The 24,992-nt window shown below is 36.8% G+C and overlaps 3 protein-coding genes and 1 long non-coding RNA gene across 11 annotated transcripts; 3 read left to right on the top strand and 1 right to left on the bottom strand.

Annotated features, from left to right (window-relative positions):
• The first annotated feature begins 1,398 nt into the window (after nt 1-1,398).
• LOC111333176 (uncharacterized) lies at nt 1,399-5,274 on the top strand. The gene is made up of 5 exons (XM_022938705.2): nt 1,399-1,543; nt 2,279-2,344; nt 2,833-3,156; nt 3,513-3,614; nt 4,131-5,274. Exons 1-5 carry the CDS (start codon nt 1,498-1,500, stop codon nt 4,178-4,180), a joined length of 588 nt encoding a protein of 195 aa, XP_022794440.1. The 5' UTR covers nt 1,399-1,497; the 3' UTR covers nt 4,181-5,274.
• Nucleotides 5,275-5,835: 561 nt separating this feature from the next.
• On the bottom strand, nt 5,836-17,189 carry LOC111333174 (uncharacterized). Of its 8 annotated transcripts, XM_088744922.1 has the most exons (9): nt 15,401-16,191; nt 12,123-12,245; nt 11,382-11,486; nt 11,077-11,280; nt 10,812-10,963; nt 8,987-9,463; nt 8,129-8,164; nt 7,245-7,319; nt 5,836-6,829 (listed from the first exon to the last, which is right to left on the bottom strand). In XM_088744922.1, exons 5-9 carry the CDS (start codon nt 10,900-10,902, stop codon nt 6,672-6,674), a joined length of 837 nt encoding a protein of 278 aa, XP_088601048.1. In that variant the 5' UTR covers nt 10,903-10,963; nt 11,077-11,280; nt 11,382-11,486; nt 12,123-12,245; nt 15,401-16,191; the 3' UTR covers nt 5,836-6,671. The 8 variants fall into 8 exon arrangements, with proteins under 8 accessions (XP_088601048.1, XP_088601047.1, XP_088601046.1 ...); XM_088744921.1 differs by lacking the exons at nt 11,382-11,486; nt 15,401-16,191 and adding an exon at nt 16,904-17,189; XM_088744920.1 differs by lacking the exon at nt 11,382-11,486.
• On the top strand, nt 13,911-15,205 carry LOC148716383 (uncharacterized). Its single transcript, XR_015995293.1, has 2 exons — nt 13,911-14,403; nt 15,122-15,205. It is a non-coding gene; the product is annotated as an uncharacterized LOC148716383 (long non-coding RNA).
• A 3,897-nt stretch (nt 17,190-21,086) lies between the features above and the next one.
• On the top strand, nt 21,087-22,833 carry LOC148716382 (uncharacterized). Its single transcript, XM_088744226.1, has 2 exons — nt 21,087-21,352; nt 21,501-22,833. Exons 1-2 carry the CDS (start codon nt 21,171-21,173, stop codon nt 22,009-22,011), a joined length of 693 nt encoding a protein of 230 aa, XP_088600352.1. The 5' UTR covers nt 21,087-21,170; the 3' UTR covers nt 22,012-22,833.
• Nucleotides 22,834-24,992: the final 2,159 nt, after the last annotated feature.

Genomic DNA, 24,992 nt, shown 5'->3' with positions numbered 1-24,992 from the left:
AGTTTTTCGAAAAATGTGGAAGACGACTAGGCGACAGACTGCGAGAACACCTTCGTGATGTAGAAAGGAATGACAAAGACGCATCCAAACCAGTCGTTGGACACTTTAATCTCCCAAATCATTCTAAAGCACTTTAGCTTCCGTAGGAACGCTCGAGTCTAAAAATGCAAGTAGTTCGTTTTTCTTTTTTTCAAATATCATTTTGTCGCCAAATCTGCGTCGTGGTTCCTGTGTTCTTTGTGGAGACGTAGCAAACTGGGGCGTATGACTTAAGAAACCCATAACTGCGCAAATCGTCTTTAGTCTTCAAGATCAGCAAAATGTTGGCTTTTAATATGTAAAGAGGGCCTAGGAAGTAATAATGCCTTCTCTCCGGCATCTACGGACATATACGCTTTTCTTTTACTTAGACCCGGAGAATCAGCTTAACTTTGGTAACCAGAATATGAGTATTGATTGTCATGTGGCATCCCGAGGTACAATCCTCTATCTTTACGGTTCGATCGCCGCTTAAAAATTAAATATTTTAGCCGCCTTCTGCCCAAAAGACTCACATAAAAAAAACGAGATCAAATTTTCTTGACTAACGTTTTCCTTCAAGTCATAGCTTGTAAATTGAAAAATCTGTCAGATTTCACGCCCCAAAAAATTTGTCCTGCTCCAAGGCAAGACGACCACGCCTTTGAAGATTGGTAGGGTTTGACAAAATTTTGTAAGAAAATCACCGGGTGCACTTGTATCACGGTTCTCTATTTCGTAAAATAAACAAAAATTTGCCCAGTGCTTTCGAGCGATCGGTGTAGAAAATCCCTAGGTGTGTAGCAGAAGGTCTGGAGTAACCACAAGTGAAAGTCGAAACTGAATCTTCAATGAAAATAAAATCGCAAAATAAATATGAAAACAAAAATGGCTTGGGGTCATTATTCTGGAGTTTAAATCGCTTCGAGGATCTCGCGTTGCTGTTGTATGTTGCAGTTGCGAGGAATGTTGATTGGTTGAAAATTGGACATCTGTGATGTATATAAATCCAAACACGAGATCAGTCACAAACCTCTAGTTGTCGTTCTTTATTATTCTCGATCGGCCCCTTCAGCGCTCCACAAGCGGAATACTCAGCCTATACTTACTCGACTCAAAACAACCGTGCCACCGCAACAGTTAAGCTCGAAATAACTTTAAATCAACTCCACAAAAGGACAACGAACGAAAGGCAAAGCAAAAGCAAAGCTTAAAATTTCGTGACTGACTGCGAAAACTAAAAAAACCACGTGACCAAAGAAAACAATGAAATACATTAAAGAATTACTATTGGCGGGAAAAGACACGACGACATCTGTCAAATAAAAATAGATAAGATTGTTCCATAGAAGCTTCTAGAACATTCTAGCGCCACCCCTCTTAGGCTACGTCACCTACACTACAATAAATTACACTGTTGCGATTTTAGAGGCCTTTTCTCGCTGGTTTTTTACGGAACCCGTCAAGGGATCGGCGTCAATGACAACTATCATCAAGCTTCGCGCTTTGATGTGCACTTTTTTAGGTTAGTATTATGGTTGGTTGTAAAGAGGGAGTGCTGTTTTTGAAATTTGTTTATTTTAATCGGTACAGTACAAGCTACGGTATACGGTATACAAGCTACTGTTTCTTTCCTGTATCCTATCGGCTTTACGCTATTGCGATCGTTGTCCATGAACTTTAGGAATTTAATTTGCCTCTTATCTCTAATTGACCTTCAGCACTCGATCGCCTGTGATTGACCGATCGTAGAGCAAATCAGAGTAATATTTCAACTACAAGCTTTTTTACTGTCACATGTTTGGGAGACCATTCCCGATCCCACATGCGCAATGAGGTGCTGACCCCAAGAGAGTTTTCCTGGTATATCCGCTCATTCGATCAGTAATAACGTTAAACGCTTCAAAACTGAGACAAATACTGCTCTCTATTGATTGTCCAACGAAGAGCAGTCACTCAGTGTTGGGTGGAAAGAAATTGTTAACAACGACTGTGAAGTAGACTCCATTGAGATCAACGTAGTATGGGTATTTCTGGGGAGTTGTGTCAGGAGTCTGTTCTTGTTTGAACTGTGTTATCGACTAGTTGCTTGGTATAAATAGAATCTACCCTGTCGCAAAGGGTATGAAACTTAGAGTTGGCTTAAAGTATGTCTACAGGGCTGAATTTTAAGACTCATCCAGAAGTTACAAAGTCTTTTTGTTGAAAGTGATGGCCCCGTAAGTGACCTTGGTTACAGTGTTTTTCCTTTACTTACCAGGATTACTAACCTTTGGACAAGGTACTGTCTCAACAGCATCAGATTCAGCTTCTGTCAATTATTCAGGTAAGTTTTTAAACACAATTTATTCCACTGATACTGATCTACTAATTTACTAAGGCTGATATACCGGTAAACGTCTGATGTCAAACTCATTCTATATCCACTTTCAGTTGAGTTTGGCTGTTAACCTACATGTATTTTGCACCTAGTTATACCAGTCCTTCAATGCATACAAAAGGATTTATCCCACTGCCTGACTTGTAACTGGGTATAAACTGGCTCTCAACACATTATGGCATATTTTCCACTGAACTGCTACTTTGTCCCAATCAGTTGTTTCATACTTTTTATTTTGGGGAATTGAAAGAGAAGAGGGCATATAGGTGGCAGAGGGAATGGAAGGGACCTTAATTATCAGACATTTTAGGAGATGAATGCAGGGTTTGGGAGTTAATGGATGAAGGGATGGAATTTTCTCAAAACTGGGTTAATTAAGACAGACAATCATTTTGGCAAATTATTCAGTAAAACTTAGCAATTTTTTTCAACAGTTCCTTTAGGAGGAACATGGACCATCAACCTGAATTTAACAGATGCAGACCAATGGCTAGATCATGTCTACCTAAAAAGAGATGGAAATCGTCTCATAAAGCTCAGAAAAGGTGAAGCTGGAAACGGCACTTGTTACAACGAGACACCTGGGTGCCAAACATATTACAACCTTCGCAATATTGGAGAAGGCATAATAGAAGTCACCATCTGCTTATTGTCGAAGTCAGTGCAGGGCTTTTATGAGCTGTATACCTATTGTACAGGGACTGACCATAACTGTAACAGATATGGTGCAATTAAGACATTTTGGCTCATCACTGAAGGTAAAGTCAGATAGCTCACTTATGTTGAATAATTCATTTGTTGTCCTGTATAGTGACCCAGTGGTCACTAGAATTGTCTTACTTTAGATGGGAGGCAAACATTGATCATACTATATAATTTTTTGCTGAAAAATGCAAATGACACCAACTTTCATTAACCAAGAATGAGCTTAGCATGTATTGGATAGGTAGCTCAGCCTATGTGGGGTATTACCAGTAGTTTATTACGAGTAATTTCCAAAGAAATTATACACTTGCAGTGACCTGGTGCTATTTACTTTCTTATGTGTATGGAAGAGATGAACCCCAAAGTAAACTGCACTCAGAAAACCTTCCCCTTTTTTATTATATTGCAGATGAGCAAAACCCCACAGAAGGAACAAGTGAAAACAATATTACAGAGGAAGATTTCCCCTTTGTGAAGGGGTGTGCAATGAACATTCATGGCATTTGGTTAGGTAAGGGTTAATTTAGCCAAATGCAAATCCTCCGCATCTGCAGAGAAAGTCTTTTTTTGTTTTTAGGCGAATGAATGCAGTTTGAAATTCAATGTATCCTATTGTAATTTATTTTTACCACAAAAAGCCAGCAAAGTTCAAGTGATTAGGAATTTCATTTCCCCTTTACAACCTAATGTCAGTAAATGTATTTTTTGTCTATGCTGTAAATTAGTTGGGAAATTAGTTAGTGTTAATTATCATTATGATAACACCCCTGTTCTACTTCAAGTGTCACTCTGTTCTCACCAGCTCATTATTTTCCCAAAACTATAATTGTTAAAATTTGATCAGTCAGGGTGTGTTTATCATCTTAAAATTGGTGGGTTGAATTTACAAGACTAGACACATTCATTTGGTATTGTTCAGTGATACTTTTCTCCTTTATTCTGAGAAAATAAATTCTGTAATCCGTTAACTTTCTGTGAGTATAATCAACATGCTTACTAATATGAGTTCTTTTCTTTTTACTTTCAGGAAAGTTGACATCTTTGTCAATAGTTCCTCTACTATGGTGGTTTATTTAAAAAGTTTGGCAAGTTTCCATATTTCCTTGAATAAGCCCCCACACTCTATTAAGAGCCTTTCCCCAGATACATGCCTCATTACCAAATAATTTACAACCTTTTAAGCTTCACCTATAATTGAATCAGTACAGGAGAATACATTTGTTCCCATTCTATTCATTTCTATCTCCATGTGTTTGAAGAGTTCTGTATTTGTATCATCTGTTCTTTTAATTTTTTCCCATTGCTGCACACCCCCCTTGATTAAGCACCCTTTTTCCTATGAGCACCCCCCTTTTTTGCCAAAATTTTAATGAAGCACTTGCATGGGTACTTATGTAAAGAAATATGGTAACTTGCATGATGACTACAACAAGAATCAATGCACCTGTCAGCTTCCCAGTTGTATTATTTTTGGTTTTTATGCATTCCTGTTTTGTTAGATCATATTTGTTACCTGATGCAGCAGGAACATGACAAGCAATATAAGAGCACTAGCAGGCATGGTTGTACTCCATATGCAATGCATTTTTTGATGTAAAAGAATTCAATAACTAATTTTAAAGAGGATAATATGTTTATAAGTTATGAAGAGTAGCTGTAGATTGTGAGTTTCTTAAACCTTTTTAATCACAATTGGAAGTAAGAACAATATGATTATAGCCAATTAGCCCTTGTTGATAAGAGTACAGACTGCTGCTTATGTCAGTGTGATAAAAAACAGATCCACAGTGATTACACTGGATCTGCACTCTTATTGACAACATCTGTCATTGCAGTGGTAAGAATTTGTTGCAGACTCATGAGGCGCATGCCAAGTGAGTCAACATTTGACCTCTGTGATGACAAATATTGTTGTTGATAACTGATACAGACCATGCTAAACCACTGTCCGTTTCTTAATTACATAGCTTTGTAGTGCAATTTGTTGTATATAAGCAAGAGTCAATTTTTCAATTTTCAAAGACAACAAAATTGCATGAGCCCATTGGGTGCATGAAACTCAGTAAGCTTTTAAAGAAGTTGGAATTAGTGTAGGTAGCAGTAAAGTTACTAGTCTTTTTGGCATAAGTAGGAGTATTCTTATTTGAAAATAAACTTTTGCACAACTCTTACATGAAAACAAGAGAAATGTCAATCAATTCTTTACCTGCTCTGGGTAAAAATAATTATTGAAGGGGGGTGAGTTAAAGGCAGCGTGATTTATCAAAAACTAGCAAAGGGGCTATACCTAGCCTGCAAGCTGACATTCATAATTTTGTACATTGTCTATTGCTTTGGAAAGGTATCCCTGAAGGTGCTAGCTAGGGATTTGTATAAGTACCAGTATGCTAAAAACCATCAGCTATATAATCAAACTTTGTCAAATACCACAAAGGGCTGTAGCCATAATTCCTCTCTGAAGGGGGCAATATGCAACAAAGCTTATGTGGACAAATACCAAGTCTAAGGTTTAGAAATTAGGTCCATCAAATACGACCCACTCTTTGATGTCCCCTTGGGTATGCTGTCATTTCTCATGCTGATTTCGGTTGGGACACAAGTGAAGCAGTGTCCAGTCTCCTCTTTTCCCCTTTTTTAAAATCTAATCACTGAAGTATTTCTTGAAATCCCTTCTGAAAAAACAACTGCATTATGGTCTAGCCAAAATGATAAAGAGACAGAGTGGGAGCCAATAAGAGTGAAACATATTAGCCTTTATTAATCAATGACAGAAATACAACATCGAGATCAAGATTATTGAAAAATGTATAATTTCAGTCATTGGTGGTCCATGTGTTTAACTGGTGGTGTTAAAATTTCAAATGTTCCTGACTTGTTATCATTTTAAAAATTTACTGATTCAGCATAAAATTCATTGAGCTTTTTCCCCACAAATTTTCCTGATCTCAGAAGCAACAATGTGAGGGGGAATATTTCTATAACAACCAATGTTATAACTTTTATTATCAATATCAGTTGATCAAGCAACTTGATATATTAAATTACTTCTGCTTCAAATTTTATCATACTTTTTTTTTAAATTAACTCTTCTTTACAAGAAGTTTATAAAAAATATCTTATCATTTGTGCCTTTGGGAATTTATAGAGAACAGTATAGAGTGTAAAATATAACAGTATATAAATTATGGAGAATATGCATACTGAAGTTTTAGGGTGTAAAAATTAAGGGTTAACCTACAGGTGTAGTGTAGTTTTTAAAGATTTGAAGCATATTCACAAGTTTACAGGATGATGACTTTACAAAGTAAAATAAATAGAATTTGCAATGTTGGCTTTTGTGGAGGAAGGAAAACTAGAGCAAGAACAATAACCAAACTAAATTCACACATGTCAGGTCCAGGAATCATACATCAAACCCAGGTAAGCGCTCTCACCACTGCACCTTACCTGCTCCCCTGATTGGTATATTTAACTATAATTTGGTTGGAGTGAGCTTTTGCATTTTTAAGTAACTGCCTTTTCATGGACAGGTGGAACTTCTTCTTTCACTTAAAACTAACATTGAACTTTAAACTAGCCCATCATCATATTGGTGAGATTTCCAGCAAATTCCACATCTGTGCCGTCTTCCATACTTGTACCAAACCATGCAAGCAATTAGAGCAGCTATCACAATAGCAATGGGTACAGCTACTTTCACAGCCAGACTGCTCGAACTACCCATTCCTAACAAAATCACCAATTAAAGACACAATAAATTAGAGAAAATGTCTTGGATTATGACCAATTTCAACTAGTTATATAGTTTAGTCACTTTTTCAATTACAAATAATATTATTGACTGAAAAAAAATAAATAAAAACAGCTGCCAAGTTAGTGTTACAATTTTGCAGTCTATAAACTTTTTAAATACTTCATCCTGAAGTACTGAGATGTGGGTAGATTTTGGATGAAATAATTTTAGATGCATTGTGATGTAGTTGTGTTGCAGATCAGCAGTAAAAAGACCATGGTTGGCTGGGTGACCACACAAAGAATTAAAATGTGAGATTTTCCAATTACACATTTTTGCATACTGATTTTAAGAGGTTTTACTTTTTGTTTACAATACACATGCAAGTGAATCAACTTTGTGGTTTACCTGTAGTTGCATTGTCTTCCAGCTGACTTGTTGGCTCAAACGCTGATCCAGAGCTTTCATTAACTGAAGAGCCAGCTGTAAAAAGGAAATAAGAGAAATGGTTGATACATTCAAAGAAGTGTAGTTTAACAAATAATTCATGTATACTCATTGACTGATCATCTATCAAATCCAGAAACCCAAAGTTTGACAAGCATTAGGTTCAGTCAAGAAACAGAAGCAGAAAAAAGTGTGTCATCAATGTTTGTTTTTGTTGCTGCCATAATTGTTTTTGTTTAATTTGCATTTTTTCTAATTTGTTTAAATTGTTGCGTTGTTGTTGTAGCTTTCTTTTAACCAATTTTCAGATTAGATTTTCAGGTGGGGGGGGGGGGGGGGGCTTAAAGTTAAAACATCCTATAGAATTGGTCTGGATAGTAACAGGTTAAGTTTTAAGAAAATACCCAACATTTTTTATTTTTAAAAATATGGTACAGCAGTTCTTCTGCCATCTTCAATTTTAATTTACACAAAGTACAATCTATATTGTACACAGAAGTATAGAATTGCGAGTATTATATCCTCTTAAAGCACAATCACAATGAAATTTTCCCAGTGATTTAATTGAGAACTTTCAAGGCTTAAATTATGCTCTAATCCTTTCACTACCAGGAATGACCAAAAATGAAATTCTTCCAACAACGTTAAGTGCTATTTCAAGTTACTGTAAAAACGCAATGAGATGAAAGGAAAACAAAATTTTTGGGGATTAATTGCTTCATTTAACACCAAATTCTTGGAACCAAAATAATAAAAAATTTATCTTGTACAGTGAAGAGAAATGATATTTTGATCATGGGAGTGAAAGCATTAACTTTGTTTTACACAAGATGAATATACCATACCTGTGTGTGTAACAACTGTAGGTGTTGGTATTTGAACTGAAAGAATAATTAAAACAAAACGATTTGTCACAGTTCTTCAGACTATAATTACTGATAATTCCACCAAAGAAGAGATTTATTTAAAGCAACTTGAGTTTAATATCCTCTTCTCACAGCTACTGGAGTAGACTAAAGGTGCAACAATAATGAAAATCACCACCCAAAATCTGTAAGAAAAACAACCTACACCTAAGAGAGGGGCGCTGCTTTGGGATTTTCAGTTTTGCGGTTTTGACTGTTTTTTGGATCAGTTTTTCAGTTTTTTGGGCCAAGAAGGTTAGGTTTTTCGGTTTTGATGTTCAGAGCAGTTTGCGGTTTTTACGTGTTTTTGCATCCGGTTTTCGGTTTTCACGAAAACTCTGATGCGGTTTTCAGTTTTTCCTTTTTGACTCCTTTGAAGGTGAAAATGTAGTGGTTTTGTCAAGTTTGCATGCGGTTTTCAGTTTTGCTGCCTTTTTTCGTTGGTTTTTCGGTTTTGGAGGTTTTTTTCTCTGGTTTTGCGGTTTCCCAGAGGCCCCAATGCCCCCCTCCTAAGATGCTTAGAACTATGAAGTTTGCTCCTCACAGAAAAAGGTGCAATCAATGTTTACAGAAGTATTACTTGCTTGTTTTTTTAATCCTGAATTTAAGGAGTCCACTTCGTTTTAACTCCTTGGTAAGTACTTATCTATAATCGTTTATCTGTTTGCCAATTGAAATTAATTTAATTAAAACATATCCAGTTAATTCAGAGTATGCTCCAAATTCAAATTATAAGAATCACCTCATGTCAAAATAGCAGGCAGTCAACTTAAATAGAGCAACAAATAGGGTAATTACCTTCAACCTTTGTGTAATTCACAGTAAAATGTTGGTCATGGTTGTATCCTGTATTATTTTTGTCGTGAGTAGTCAAAACAACAACAAGGGCATGTATAATGACAGAACTTTCTCCAAGTGCCATCTTTGGGAGGTGAAGATTGAAGTGTGTATGAACTTGCACCTCGCTGATTGACATAACTTTTACTTGAGATGTCAAAGTCAAATCAGCATCCATCAAATTCAATTCCTCCACCCTTTTCAGGTTAACTCTAGCCTCAGACACTCCAGCAGAATTGAGACGAAGAGAAATGAGACTGCCTCTACTTGTTTCTCCGCTGTGTTGCGTATAAGCATAAACTTGAACTCTTTCCATAAAGACTGTCTCGTTCAAGAATAACATATCACTCTTTACCGTCAAGTTATGCTGCTTTTCTGTCACTTGGATGGTTTCAGGTGCAAAAGTATAACTACCATCATTGTTCTTCATACCTTGCCCTACAGTCAGAAAGCACAACCCTCTCCTATTAGTTTAATTCTTTAAATAAAAGATCAATGACATGCCTTCAAATATATCACTCACCATTAGTGTACCAAGTACATAGCAAGAAATGAATCACACACAGAACATAACGATGCATAGCTATGAATGATTACTATAAGGGCCCCTTGATTAACTATGTGTACGAAAGTTTCGCCAAGCCCACCCCTCACAGTTTAGTGATGTTCAGCAGTACTACCAAATAAGGTAGTGAGCATGTGCATGAAAAAATAAAAGGAACAACAAGGTTGTGAGAGTGCGAGTTTTTTCTATGAGCTGTTTTATTGTTCGGCTTATATACCCAAAAGCAATTCTTGCATGACCTTGAGAAATTTATGCGACTTTCATGCTCGAGTTTAGAAATAAAGACTGTTCATGTTGTTCACTTAGTCGTCCTTGCTGCCCAACAATGCCACAGGACTATAATTATGCACAAATACAAGGTAGATACCAGTCTCACTTGATCTAAGTTTTACAAGGTATCAAAATGGCAGATATCCATAGGCTTACTCCTAAGACATATTTATATTCTTTTTACACCTTCCTATCTAAATTATACACAAGTAAATGTTGCTTTCTTGAGACAGCAAAAGTACATGAATTAAGCTTACTTACCTGTCATCATGTCTAACTGTATAATTAAGAAGAAAGTGGTTTGTCAAATCTTGAGGTAAGAAGCAGCTTCATATTAGCTTAAATTACGTTATTCTGTAATTTTTTTTCTCCTCAACTGAAACCATCGCAAGTCCTGAATCGTGACTGCTCATTGCAACTACTTCAACTACCAAACTCTGCTTAAAGCAGCTCATATACTATTAACATCCCAGCTTAATTCTTAGTTTAGTTTCTAAAACTGACCTGATTTTGCCTTTAAAATTATAAGGGCAGGCTTAAAAAGAGGGCATAAATGATGTCCTCTTGGGTTTAAAAGTAATCCTGACTCGGAGGGCTATGTATGGGTATTTGATGCCTGGTATACTACTGAGTATACATTTTACCCAAAATTATCATAAACTGAGTCTATAACTTACAATTTTGAAGAAAATAATTGAAATTTTCATGGGTTTTTTTTTTTTAGTGTTTTTTATTGAAGGTATACTAAGCTTATCTTTAAAAGTATTGCAGCAAGGCATCATTATCATAGGGTATAAAATTTCCCTTCAGTCTTAGACGTGTTCTATTTTCCCCTGATATTTCATCAATAGGATATCAATTTCTCATTCACCACTCTGTCAAATCAGGGTCAAGTTCTTAAACTTCTGGCTGAAAATCCCTCTGCAAAACAAGTCTTGAAATAAGTCTTACCTGACCCTTCCCAAAATTTTGAGAACATCGCAAGTTCAGAAGGAATTCCAAGCTTCATTATAAGTTCTTTTAATAGGTCAGCATTTGACATCTTATATGTGCCATGGATTGCCAACTTATCACATAGCTCTATCAGTAATTTTATCTGCACCCTAAGAGAAGGAAAAACTGCATGCATAAAACACAAAACAAAAGAAACCGACTACAATGAGAAAAATGACACTGTTAGTGAAGTGAAAAAAAAAGTGTGATTAACTATACTCACAATTTCTTGTTCTAGAGCTTCACTGACTTCCTTTGTATTTCATTGAGGTTCATGTTGGGTCCCTCGTTCTTGGACATCAGTAGTATTGGTGGCCATTCTTGTATAGTATTGGGTACTTTGTTCCTCTACTAAATGACCTAATCCATGGTGCCCAATACTTGTATGATGGTGTCACAACAAAAGAGTAACGAGAATCTGATAAACCTAAAAGACATTGACACAGTACTTTACAAATAATTTACAGTTGTTATTTTACATTTATATTCTAAGCGATGTACATTAATTGTTTCCACTAGATGTCTTACCAGCAAATTAGAATTCCCTGTACATCCATCACTGAAAGACAGGCTTGATCCCAGAATTGTTCTGCATCAACTTCATCGTTACCATCTTCAGGCATTTATAATTCACTTAATTGTTGAAATCACATATATCACTAAGATTAATATTATCAATCAACTGCAAATTCTAATCATACGTTGCCATGATTATTACTGACACTAATATTATTTAAGGCATAAATTATTAGTGAACTATGATAATTGTTTTGCTTTTATTGCTCTAAATAGCCTATGTTTTCAGTGTTTGTACTCTGTCTGCTAAATATGATTATTGTAATTATAAAACACTACTAGGCAAATCAAACATACCCTTTTCATCTGCATCTGTTACTAAAAGTGGCAGATAATGACCACATAAAACACAGAAGATATCATATTTGTGATCACACAGCTGGGCTTCATAATGAATGTATGCATTCCCAATTACAGCTGGTGGTAATATGCCCTTCAAACCAAGCCACCCTTCCACTGCTTGGCAGACACAGCTGAATGCTGTATGAGCCTTTCCGACTCTTTGTTGTCAGAATTATTCAAATTGTCCACCATTTTTTTTCATAACTTCAATCCAATTCTTCACTTGCACGATGCAAGAAAACCTGTCTAACCGGTTCTCTGGAGTACAAATACCATGTGATATTTGTACTCGTCTATGGTGCTATTTGTACTGTACAGAGTGTAGTTGGACAATAATAACATTTGTGTCACCTGTTACTATACCAAACTCCATGGTTGTCACTAGCTTTCCATTCGACTTAGTAACTGTGGAGGGCCCTGAATTAACTCAGGATGTTTATAACATTTCATATTTGAGTTTCTTGAGGAACAAGGCTGTGATGTAAAATAAGATGGTGACAATCAAAAACAGCTGCAGCAGCTGATAACTACAAGGCTAGCACACACACATACACACCCTTGTATAGCAACTTGTACTATTATTACTGCCATTCTTTTGATATGATTGTGTTTGTTGTTTATAAGGTTGTGTTGGCAGCATTGGTCTTGGTTTTTGTATTTGTTGTAAACTGGTTGGTGTTTGTTGTGATTGTACATGTGTACGATTAGGAGTCTGTATGGTAAGCAAATTGAAATGTTTCAGGTTATTGCAGCCAAAGCAGTGCAGATAGTGTGGTCTGTTCTACAACACTGATTCCGTTTTTGCCGACAATGGCTGGTTGCTATTCTTGCATTTAAGAATATTATACCCTGATGAAAAATACACAACAAGACGAAACAATATGAACAGTATTGCAAATAATGCCTGCAGTATACATCAGAATCACTTGGATTGGACTCCTATTAAGTGAAGTTTATCTCTAAATTAATTCCACCTCAATAAAAAAAGTGTAACTCAGCATTAAATACCGTATTTACCCGTGTATAAGTCGACCTTTTTTGACCAAATTTACACCCTAAAAATTCGACCTCGACTTATACACCGGGTATAAAAATCAACTTCAATTGATTGTTTACGCGTTGCTTCCCTTCCAGTGTAGTTATTCATTGTCACCCCAAAGGATGGATGGACGAAGATGGAGTCAAACTATGGATAGAGAAAGTGTGGAATGCAAGACCTGGTGGTTTGTCCAGAACAAAAAGTCTTCTGGTGTGGGACTCATTCAGTGCACATCTTGTGGAATCCGTAAAGCGAAAACTACGTTTGAACAATACTGACATTGCCGTAATACCAGGTGGTCTGACTAGCATCGTTCAGCCTTTAGATGTTTGCTTAAACAAGCCGTTTAAAGACAGAATACGTAAGAAGTGGTGTGACTGGATGGTCGAAGGAGTCAAAGAGTACACGAAGGGAGGTGCCACAAAAGCAGCATCACTCGAAACTGTGTCTGAATGGGTCAGCGAATCGTGGAATGACGTACCAGCCAATATGGTGCAGTACTCATTCAAGAAATGTGCTATTTCTAATGCAATGGATGGTACAGAAGATGACCTTATTTGGGATGAGCCGGCCGAGGAAGAAGACGAACCAGAGATGAACGACGAGGAAGATATGTATGATGACAGACTAACTGAAAATCAATGGAATGAACTATTTGGACATAGCGATGAGGAGGATTTTGATGGATTTTAATTAGTTTTCTGAGACATTAAATCTTTATTCTTTAAATAGTAAATCAATATAATCGCATTGTTTTTTAAAAGTTTTAATAAATTGTAACAAAGTTTTTAAAGAAAATTGTTGTGGCTTGTTACCAGTGCCTGGAATGAGAAGCAGGGGAGGTTGCTCAGCAAACAAAATGGCGTCACGCTCGATAACAAGTGAAGAATCTTTGCTGTTTTTTCCTCTCTCAGCCTTGACTTTCGCTCACATTTCATCCTAAAAGATACTTGATAATTCAAAAAAATTAGGGTCGACTTATACAAAGGATATACGATAAAATTGGCAATTTCTCAGGATTTTCGGGGGTCGACTTATACATCGAGTCGACTTATACACGGGTAAATACGGTAATTATTTTTTTAATGCAGAATGGCAGACCTAAGTGTTCTTTTCAATGTATAAAGCTATAAACTCCAAGGGTGGACACTTCATGAGAGACCAGAAGAGACTCTGCCCCTTATGGTCTCTTGTGTACTGCCATGTGATAATAAATATGAAATAAACTAAAACCATGGCTTTGCTACACAAATTTCATTGGCAGTAGGACATAAATCCCTTCTCGATACAGGAACTTACTCTTAGAACAGTTTAACAGCAGACCACACCAAGGCTGCAAATAACTAATGGGCAGTCGCCGGTCACATTGTCCGGTCAAACATGCTTTTGCTCGAACACTACCCATTTTTGGCCGGTCAAATTTTAACAGTCGGAACTCTTGTGATAATGAACCCAGATTGCACAGTAATCCTTTTACAACTAAAAAACAACTTAATCCAAGTCAGTCTGGCAATAAAAATTACAAGTCAATAATTTTACTACTCTTTACTGCAGAAGCAGCCTCTCATTGAGTACGTGGAACAGTTACGCAAGGTACAACCGCAATTGTCCGTTTTACTTTACATCTGGCAAAATCACTTATAATTAAATATTGCATACAGAGCCCTTTTTTTTAAAGTTACAGTTGTGAATTTTTGTTAGAGTAAAAGAGTGGTCGGATTCTCCAGGTTTTGGGCCTTTTGCTCGCTTTTTGCACTTTGCAACAAATGCTACTTGAAGTATTCTCGATGCAGCAAGATTATTCTTCGCGAGGGTGCCTTCCGATCATTCAATCAATCAAACAATCAATCACTTTATTTACAAGTAAATGATGGTATCTAGCCAAAGGTAAAACCCTCTGCTAACTGGGAACAATTAAATAAAGTAAATAAAATAACAGAAGACACGATGATTTGCGGTCACGACACGACTTGATGACATCGCGGAAATTTGCAACTGCCGGGAATTTCTCGACCACTAATTTGTCTACTTTTATATTGGTTTTTTTTTCCTTTTGGAAACATGACTGTTGTCCCTTGTGATTATCAAACAGTTAAAAATTAAAATTTCTTTGAACGAGTCGGTAAAGGACTGGACAAGATGTCTGGCAAACCAAGGATTTGTCTGGTCAGTACCCAATTTTGAGCGGACATTGTCCATTGACTGGCCGTTATTTGCAGCCCTGCACACTAAATTTCATTTATCTACAGTCTGGGCTAGGTACATTGTTTGGTCTTCTTATGTTTTTTTGTTGTTGTTTTTTTTCCTCTAGGTACATGTGGTTAAAACCAGAATTAACCCAATCCAGCCTTTAGGTGTCAAGTAATGTTAAGTAATAAATTTCTCTTTTTCAATTTCCCAGTTTTCTCTCTTCTATATTGATTAGAACATAGATTAAATGCATACAATGATGATCCTAGAGGGGGTCCTCATCCCATCTTCCCAGTCAAAATTTTAATAGTATAGACTATCCTGCTGCTTGAAAATAGTTAAGAGTGTCTATTTTGAAATCACGAGACAGCGATTTGGTGAAGAAAAATTCTAAACCTACCTCCAAAACTAATTCGGCTTTCCGTTAACTGTTGTGTTAAGTTCTATCAAACGCTGACCGTAAAGGAGAGGAAAACGTATACAATGGATAATGATAAAGCTCTTTTTGTAAAGAAGAACATTCCCCTAAATTACTAGAGCGACACTTCAATAACTGTAGCACTTTTCCTAAAGCTATATTAGTGATGGAATAATGATTGTTTCGCTCCACTGCCGCCATATTTGTTTCACTTTGCGGGATGCATACGATGCGAGAAGAGACTGGTGACTACCTTGTACGTGCATACCACGTGATCGTACTAAATTTTTGTTTTGCACCAAATTTTTTTCCTCTTTACTAGGTTGAGGTGGGTAGGTATATTTGTTTTTTCATCTGTGGGGGACACACTTTCATAAATAGATGCCACGGGGAGGGCTGGGCCGGAAAATGAAGAAAGTTTCTATATTTTGTCGTCACACAAGTGCAAAACAGGCATCGAAACACGGACGGTAAGATCTGAATCATTGTTAGCGAAAATATCGCTGCGAAAAAAGAACTCAAATGGCCAGAAGGATTATAGTCCGTTTCCCCCATCCCCATCGTTTTGTCATTCCTCACAAATCTTCCACAGGCGGTAGTTAGTTTTTTAGAGTGTGAGATTCAGCGCGGCGAACATTTGCTCGCCATAAAACAAATTGTGGAATTTGTGTTTTATTATATAGATACTGATGAAATACCAGGATTTCTCCTTTTACTAAAAAATCATGTCTTCACCGCGCGCAGTGAAGATACTAATTTTATCTTTCACGTGTGAGGATATTGGTGTGGCCATGATTACCAACATAAAAAATGAATAAAAAAAGTTGTCTTTTATGCCGGAAATTTCATCAGTATCTATATAATAAACAGAACATTACATGGCCGCTTGGGGATACGAATTTCATCTTCTCGTGCTGAAAGTATCTCTAACGAGTGAGCGCAGCGAACGAGTGAGAAATACTTTCAGCACTCGAAGATAAAATTCGTACCCCGCGCGGCCATGTAACATCCTCTATTTAGTATCTAATTGCTTAGTAACTATTTCACTGTTAAATGAGTGAATCCACTCTAATGTTTTAATATTTAGTACAATGCATCTAGATCGTGCATAGAAACCAACACAGGTTAAAACTGAACTGCTCGGCTGGGCAAGAGTACCATATAACCACATACATTAATTATGCATTCAGTCTTCGTTCAATGAAAACAACAGCGATAACAATAGAACTCCGCAGAGACTAGTAGTCTTTGTTTTCAAGATTTGGATTTGTTTTCTAAGTCTTTTTTGAAACAGGGTAAATTCGGCGCGTTTTGGCTTTGCAAAACGAGAAATTCAATTCATTTTCTAGAGGTTTTTAATTTTGAAATATAATTGAATGTTTAGTTTCGCGTTGAAAGCTTATGGCTGGCTGAAAAATAATATCAACGCTATCGTCAGGCTGTAAAGTTTGTCAATGCAAAGTTTAAATAAATGTTGTATCTTACCTGTTCTTGTTGTTTTGGTTGATTCTTTCATTATGTTTTCGTGCTCGAGTGATGAAAGTAGATCACGAAAGCCGGTGGTATGGTGGCCGAGAACTGCCATTAAAAATATTCAAATTTATAGGAATTATTTTTGTTATTTTTATTTTTTTTTTTATTTCGATTTATTTCTCATTTTTCTTTTTAAAATAAAAGCAAGTGAAAGTAAAATGTAAAATAGAAATAAAATGAAACCAAAGATAAATGAAATCAAATCAAAATTAAATACTACCCGGACGAGCGCTGCCACTAGCTTCTTTTTTTTTTTCGCGGTCGGAAAAAAAAATTTGTTCGTGGCCGAAAGCTGCCACATGGCCGAGGGCTGCCAAACAAACCCAGAACTCTTTGCAGGATGCCATTCAAGATTCTAGTATGGCGGATGCCGCGTGGAAAAACTTAAAAGAGAAAGTGACTGCGAAAAGAGGGAAGAAGCGTGATGCAGGAGATACAACGCATAAATTAATTAAAGGAAAGGAGCTGTAAAATAATAAGTGTCGAATTCAACGAAGAATAAGAGCCGTTTGCTCACGGTGGGTTTCGCAATGCATACAAAGCAACCACAAAGCACCCACAGTTCAAGGGGACTACCTGGGTCATTAAAAGATACCTTCCTGATGCTGTGAAGGGAATAAATGACATTGGGCAAACTGTCGAACAACATACCCAAAAGGTGGTTCAGATGCATCTTCTTGCAAGGAATTTTGCTCGCCAGTTGGAACAAAAAATCATTGGAAAACATGCATTTGCAGAGGTCTTAAGGTATAGAAAGATCTACTACGAGGAAGATGATAAAGGAGAATTTGTGACTGTGGAGATTATTGATGGACAGTTTACCAAGTACTTGAACAATACTGGTGATTGTTGTGTCAAGGAAACAGATGTTCAAACAACAAACATATGAAATACATATATATGAACTGCGGTTATGAAACGTATATGTGCACGATCCTTCGCAGTAAAGCACTATTTAAGCAATAGTGAAAATCAGACCTGAAAAAATTCAGGCCTGTACGGGATTCGAACCACTGACCTCTGCGATACTAGTGCAGTGCTCTACCAATTGAGCTAACAAGCCAACTGGGAGCAGGCCATCAAATTAATTCGACATAAACCCGTAGATGATAAATCAAACAACAAACATATGAAATACATATATATGAACTGCGGTTATGAAACGTATATGTGCACGATCCTTCGCAGTAAAGCACTATTTAGGCAATAGTGAAAATCAGACCTGAAAAAAATTCAGGCCTGTACGGGATTCGAACCACTGACCTCTGCGATACTAGTGCAGCGCTCTACCAATTGAGCTAACAAGCCAACTGGGAGCATGGCGTTCTGTGGAAAATAATAACATGAAAGATGATTAACGACAAAATCAAACAAACCTAGAAATTGTCCAGAGCGAGATTTGGTGCGTTTCCCACAGCGAAAATAGCATTAAGTGCAGCTTGTGCACTGCTACCTAAATGAAGTAAAAGTTTCTTCTTCCAGTATAGCGTTCGAAATAAAAAAACTTGAAATAAATTTTTATAACAAAAACTGGCGCCAGGTTTAATGTTTTCAAGTGATGTTGATTTCAAGCTTTCCCTCGCTGAATTTTTCAGTCTCAAAACTAAAGAGAGATCATGCTACATTATAGCTAGAAACTGGAAAGAGAATATAACGTAAACTTTACCATTTGTTTCTTCCAAAGAGATGCATTTGCCGGGGTCTTTATCAAATGTCTGCCACACCCCCATTTCACCAGGATAAAATCTGAAGTCGTTCAGTAAACTGATGTCATTAATCTTCTTTTGCGTGGGGGAACAGTTTCGCGTTCCCCGAGACTGTCTAACACTAGTCACTACACGAATCCCAGAACTTACACCACATGCCTCCCCCCCCCGCCCCAAGAAGAGAAGCAAAGTTACAGAATGACATTGTTTTCTTTTTATGCTCTGTGAAAAACCTCGCACGTGTTTACCTTAAAGAAAAAGACCGTGATTACATCATAGAGAATTATCGCGCAGACTGCAACACGGTATAATTGTTACTGTGACATAAGTTCTTTTTATCAATTTTTGTGACAGAAATGTGGCCCTTTTCCCGAAAAAGATAAGAGTAAATAGCATAAAAAATAGTTGGGCTGTTATCTTAGGTGAAAAACTACACAACAGAAGCTTGCGGTGTTGCGTGACTTTGTTTACTCGCACAACATTTTTCAAGATATGCAAGATATTTAAAAAGAAATATTATCGCAGTTGCAGAAAACGTAGCTATTCAACTAAGAATAATGTTGATAATAAACACCTAGTCAACAAAAATGGTGAAATATACAGCGGCCCTTATCTATAGCTAGGTGTAGGTCAGTAGTGCTGTTGAAATAGCGAGTCAACAATAACAGTCTTCTGCAATTCAAATTAACAGAAAATTTCGTATCTACACATCAATTTACAGCCCTCTTCAGCAATGTCTATGGATTTTTTATTGTATAATTTCATATCATTTCCATATCAAATAATTGTTTTAACCATCTTTGACTATCTTGTTTACTTCGTAGCTCTCAAGGACGATTTCTAGAACTGATTTGTATCATGCAAATTCATGACCTTGGCTACGTTGCGTCGTAAACTCTTGTATTTTGCCGGCACTTTTCTGAATTACCCAAATTTTTTATTTCATATTATTTTAGTATAAGGACCAAACTTTGTGCCAGCATGCATTTTGACATGATTTCTCTCATACCAAGACGCGTTTTGAAGGCTTGAAGTTGCTCGAATTTTCTCTTTTTGCAACAAGTGTTTGAGAGTACTTTGTTAAAAGATCTTGTAATTTTTAAAATCAAACCAAAGCTCCTAAAAGTACCATAAATAAAAATCAAATGAATTATATTTTCAAGTAAAAACATCCCCGATTTCTTACGAAACACCCTCCTTCAGTACTAGCACACTAAAGTTTCTCAATTTTACTGTATTTTTTGCATAATTAATTAGGTAAAAACCCGAATTTTCGTTTTTCCCCATTTTCTCGGAAACATTTGATCCTTCAGACTTCGAAATATTTTTTTCTAATATATCTCCCTGAAAGGGTTTTCCAGGAAAATTATCAGAATTTTCGATTTTTCAGCTTGGCCAGCGATTCTCGATATTTACAGTCATGGGCTCTTAATAATGGCTGCCTGTAAGGATCGAGAATCGTCCGTCAGCGACCATTTTGGTGAATTGCTCATATTTTGCTCAACGATACCCTTTGGTAAACTGTTTTCAAAAATCAAGTTTAAAAGTTCCGACGAGAGTTAATTTCTCAGAAATTTGCGAAAATTTGAAAACGTGGTTTAAATGCGGTTTTCCGCCTGGCAAATTGTCCAAAGTTCACTGCAAAACCCAAGCTCCGTTGAAGGCTTAAAATGAATTCAGTTAACACCAAACTTTACATGTGTTAAGAAAAAGTCTTCCCATTCATTTGTGTTATGTTAATTTTTTCCGTACACAGCTATATTGTGATTTTTATTTTGTCCCTTAAGCAACACCCTCAAAAAGTGCTGTGCATGGGGCGAAAAATAAGTAAAAAATTTAACGCGATAAAAGTATACCTGGTACATAATTTTTTAAATTTTTAACTAGATATTCGTAATAAAATGTCATTATTCAATATCTGGGTAGAATTTGAGGCTTTGAATCGGAACGCTTCCTTTTGAAAATACCACAAATGTTTGTGTCCTGAGCGAGCAAAGATATATGTTGTGTAAACAAACGCTAATCTAATTATTCCCTGCCAGGTAGAAAAAGGTTTTGAAATCAACTTTAATTTTGGAAATTTTTAGCTGTTATGCCACAAGATTTTAGGTAAAAGGGAAATCATACATTCAGAGTTGCGTGAGAGCAGAGAGAAAATAAAATCAGTGTCGAAAATGTACATACGGTTGTTACATCGATCACCATTATGCAAATTACGACCTCAGCTGTAGGAAAACTGATATCTCTTGCTCATTTTGTTGAATGACTCTTTTAACCATTTTGGTGAATTGCTCATATTTCGCCCAAAGAAACCTTTCAGTAAACCCTTTTCAAAAATCATGTTTTTAAGTTCCAGCGATTCTTAACTTTTCATAAATTTACGAAAATCTGAAAACGCGGTTTCAGGTTACCTGAGTTCAGGCTCCCATACACCCTATGCATAACGAGAAGAGACTGGGAGCGATAAACGTGAAAACGAGGTTAGTTGGGCCTTGTTGGCTCGTGTTAAAAATATGGCCGCTCATGACTCTGTAAGTAGTCGTCTTTCTCAGATTCTTACGGAGGAAGATATCCCAGGAGCATCGCTTCAAGGAAGAAATCCGACTGCTCTAAAATCAGATGTACTTCGTTTTTGGTTAAAATGTCGTGGCGATCCAGCAAAGGGGTTAAAAACAAAGGCACAATTGGCGAAAAGGCAAGTACAGTATTTGTCTGTCGTGCGTGATACTTCTTAGAATTAAACAGATTTTAATATCGTACAAGATCGAAGGATTTTAGGAATTACTTTTCTAAATGAAATGTTGATGAAATGATTAATAGTTTTTCAACTTTTCATTTTAAAGAGTTCTTGAATATGTTGCGTCTGGTCGTGATAAAGATGTTGTGGATCCCGATAAAGATCTGTTATACACGCGTCGGAAGGAGAGACAAGAACAACTCGCTCAAAGTGATGCGATGCCTGAGGAAAGAACTGTTAAATTTCCATCAGCTGGATGGTCTACAAATTTGCAACGCATGCCATTATTCACAAGGGCAGAGATGGATTTACATATTTCTAAATCTGGAAAAAACTTGGACAAAAATAAACAGAACCATGCGGTTCCAACAAGCATGAAAAAAGCAAAAACATTTCTTGTTGATAAATATCTGAAGGACTTAACTTGCGCAAGTGACGACCATTATTTCTTTTTTAAATGCTTGTGTTACCATAGTTTCAAAAAAATTGAGCCACCCCATAAATTACAAGTTTCACTTTGTTTAGTAACTGGAGCTGTTAAATATGCCTCATGTACATGTGTAGCAGGAACTGTTGGTTTTTGCAATCATGTGCTGGCTGTTATGATGAAACTGTAAGTTCAGCTTGTATTGTTGTCAAGATATCAAGGACTTGGAAATTGACTCTGATATGACACAAGCTAAGGCATGCACTTCAAGTTTACAACTATGGCACAGGCCTGTAAGAGGGGATAAAATCAAGCCCCAACCTGTCATGGAACTTGAGGTAAAAAAGGTAAATTTAGACGCAGAATATAACCCTGATAGTGGGGTAAGGTGCTTGTTGTATGAAGCTAAGAAAAATTTGGGTACACAGGCATCTGATGAGGCTTTGTTAAAAGACAAACTTCAAAAGATCAACCCTAAGTTTGCCCTGTCTCAAATTATGCCTACTGGTTGTACCAACTTAAAGGAAACAAAATTTGGAAAATGTCCAAGTGGCTCCTATGCAAGTTACCAATTACAGTTCACAGAGTGTAATTTTCAAGTTTTCTGTAATACTGACTCAATGCCAACAGTGGACTGTCATAATGAACAAAATGCTATTTCTGTATATCCTCCATTTCCTTTGCAACAATCTGAGCCATATGAAAAGCCAGATGATTTAAGAAGCAGCCAGGAAGCACTCCTGGGACATTTGATTGTTGATGAGGTAAAGCTTAATACCATCAACAAGAAAACAATTGAACAAGTAGCATCAGAAGAATGGCAGGCAGAAAGAAAATTTCGGTATACAGCATCTAATTTCCACACAATTGTAAAAAGGCAAAGGAATCATGACACTCTAGTAAACAATTTGCTTCATCCCCAACCATTTACTGCCAAACAAACTGCACATGGGAAAACCTACGAGCCTGTAGCCTTAAAGGAGTATAAAAAATATATGTTTTCAACAAGGAATCCAGTTTCAGTGTTCAAAAGTGGTCTTTTGTCAGTATCGCCCCTCCCTTTTTAGCAGCATGCCCCTTTTTTTCCTTTTTCCATTTTTTTCCTTTTTTTCCATGCTCCCTTTTTTTCACCAGGTGGCAAGGTCATTGACCGAGGCTGTAGCAAGCCTTTTGGGTTGGTAGAGGTTAAATGTCCTTACACAAAATTTCATGTTAGTCCCTTAGAAGCATGTGCAGATGACAGTTTCTTCGCAGAAAATGTAAATGGAAAGCCAAGGCTGAAAAGGGGGCATCAGTACTACTTCCAGATACAGAGTCAACTAGGTATTACAGGAGCAAGTTGATGCGACTTTGTTATCTATACTAACAAAGGCATAAGTATAGAGAGGATCATAATTGATCCTCAATTCTGGGAAGTATTGAATGAAGACCTAAAAAACAGCTATTTTGAACATTTTATAGCACCAGCCTCTGTAGAGTTCAGTAACCATTAGAAGGGTTAACTACCACAATCTAATCTTGTCATGAGTAAAGAGAACTGTGTCTCATACCTAACTGGATATGTTTAAACCAATATGGTCTGCATAATAAGATAGCTTTGAGGATAAAGCTTTTGTAAGTTTAGTACCTCTTTATTATTTGATTTTAAGATCTTTGGAACTACATGTAAAACTTACATCTTAAAGTGTTTGGGACTGAAAGCAAGCGAATCACATCCTTAGTTTTAGTTGGTTTAGAAAATAGTTAACCTGAGAGATATCATCAAGTTTACATTTATTAAATTGACTGAAATTCTGTAGTGTACCTCAGAGCTCTGTCAAACTCAGTGTTAAGCGGAAATGAGAGGGTCCTGAATGTTACATAAAAAGGCACGGACACTCCACATTTGGTTTAACCAAGACCTCGGGCTTAAAATGACGAGAACAGATCTTCGTGTTTTCGCTGACTCTAAACTCTTTTCCTTCGTCTCGACGAATGGCATGGAGCCAACGCTTTTTGGGGATAGTGTCGTCCGGAAATTGAAAGTAAGAAATTTGCTCTCCACTTTCGGTTCTATACTTCTTTTTGGTACAGTTTGGCACGCAACAGTTTTGCGGCATTTTCAAAAACTGGCGCTCTTCACATCAGGCGGCCATTTTTATTTACTTGGCCCAACTAGCCTCGTTTTCAAGTTAAACGCTCCCAGTCTCTTTTCGTTCTGCATAGGGTGTATTGAAAAGGTTACTGTTGCCAAAGCAGCAATAGTGTGGTCTGTCCCACAACACTGATTCTGTTTTTGCTGACAATGGTTGGCTGCTATTCTTGAATTTAAAAATATTATACCCTGATGACAAATACACAACAAGATGAAACAATGTGAACAGTACTGCAAGTAATGCCTGCAGTATACATCAGAATTCCTATAAAGTGAAGGTTATCTCTACATTAATTCCACCTTAATGAAAAAAGTGTAACTCTGCATTAAATAATTATTTTTTTAATGCAGAATGGTAGACGTAAGTGTTCTTTTCCATGTGTAAAGCCATGAACTCCAAGGGTGGACACTTCAAGGGACCAGAAGGGACTCTGCCCCTTATGGTCTCTTGTGTAGTGCCATATGATAACAAATATGAAATAAACTAAAACCATGGCTTTGCTACACAAATCTTATTGGCGGTAGGACATAAATCCCTTCTTGATACAGGAACTTACTCTTGGAACAGTTTAACACCAGACCACACTAGATTTCCTTGATCTACAAGCTGGGCTAGGTACATTGTTTGGTCTTGCTATGCATTTTTTTTCCCTCTAGATACATGTGGTTAAAAGCAGAATTAACCCAATCCAGTTTTTTGGTGTCAAGTAATGTTAAGTAATAATTTTCTCTTTTTTAATTTCCCAGTTTTCTCTCTTCTACAGCTTAAATAAAGTTATTTTAGCATACAATGAGGATCCTGGGGGGGGGGGGGGGGGGTCCTTGTCCCATTTTCCCAGTCAAAATTTAAATCCACCAATACTGGTTACAACTCTTAATTTAAGTATAGAATATCTTGCTGCTTAAAAATGGTTAAAAGTGTGTATTTTAAAATCACGAGACAGCGATTTGGTGAAGAAAAATTATAAACCTACCTCCAAAACTAATTCGGCTTTACGTTCAGTGTAGTGTTAGGTTCTATCAAACGCTGACCGTAA

The sequence above is a fragment of the Stylophora pistillata genome, chromosome 14 (genome assembly GCF_964205215.1).
Source record: "Stylophora pistillata chromosome 14, jaStyPist1.2, whole genome shotgun sequence".
Taxonomy (NCBI): domain Eukaryota; kingdom Metazoa; phylum Cnidaria; class Anthozoa; order Scleractinia; family Pocilloporidae; genus Stylophora; species Stylophora pistillata.
This window is presented reverse-complemented; position numbering and strand designations above follow the sequence as displayed.

Bases quoted from the DNA above. Each gene is read 5' to 3' on its own strand.
- LOC111333176 (XM_022938705.2), top strand. From the start codon at position 1,498: ATGACAACTATCATCAAGCTTCGCGCTTTGATGTGCACTTTTTTAG. The intron at 2,345-2,832 runs GTAAGTTTTTAA...TTTTTTCAACAG, and splicing joins AGCTTCTGTCAATTATTCAG to TTCCTTTAGGAGGAACATGG. The intron at 3,157-3,512 runs GTAAAGTCAGAT...ATTATATTGCAG, and splicing joins ATTTTGGCTCATCACTGAAG to ATGAGCAAAACCCCACAGAA.
- LOC111333174 (XM_022938700.2), bottom strand. From the start codon at position 10,989: ATGCATGCAGTTTTTCCTTCTCTTAGGGTGCAGATAAAATTACTGATA. The intron at 9,464-10,811 runs GTAAGACTTATT...TTCTGACTGTAG, and splicing joins AAAATTTTGGGAAGGGTCAG to GGCAAGGTATGAAGAACAAT. The intron at 8,165-8,986 runs GTAATTACCCTA...TTATTCTTTCAG, and splicing joins GAATTACACAAAGGTTGAAG to TTCAAATACCAACACCTACA.
- LOC148716382 (XM_088744226.1), top strand. From the start codon at position 21,171: ATGGCCGCTCATGACTCTGTAAGTAGTCGTCTTTCTCAGATTCTTACG. The intron at 21,353-21,500 runs GCAAGTACAGTA...TTCATTTTAAAG, and splicing joins AAGGCACAATTGGCGAAAAG to AGTTCTTGAATATGTTGCGT.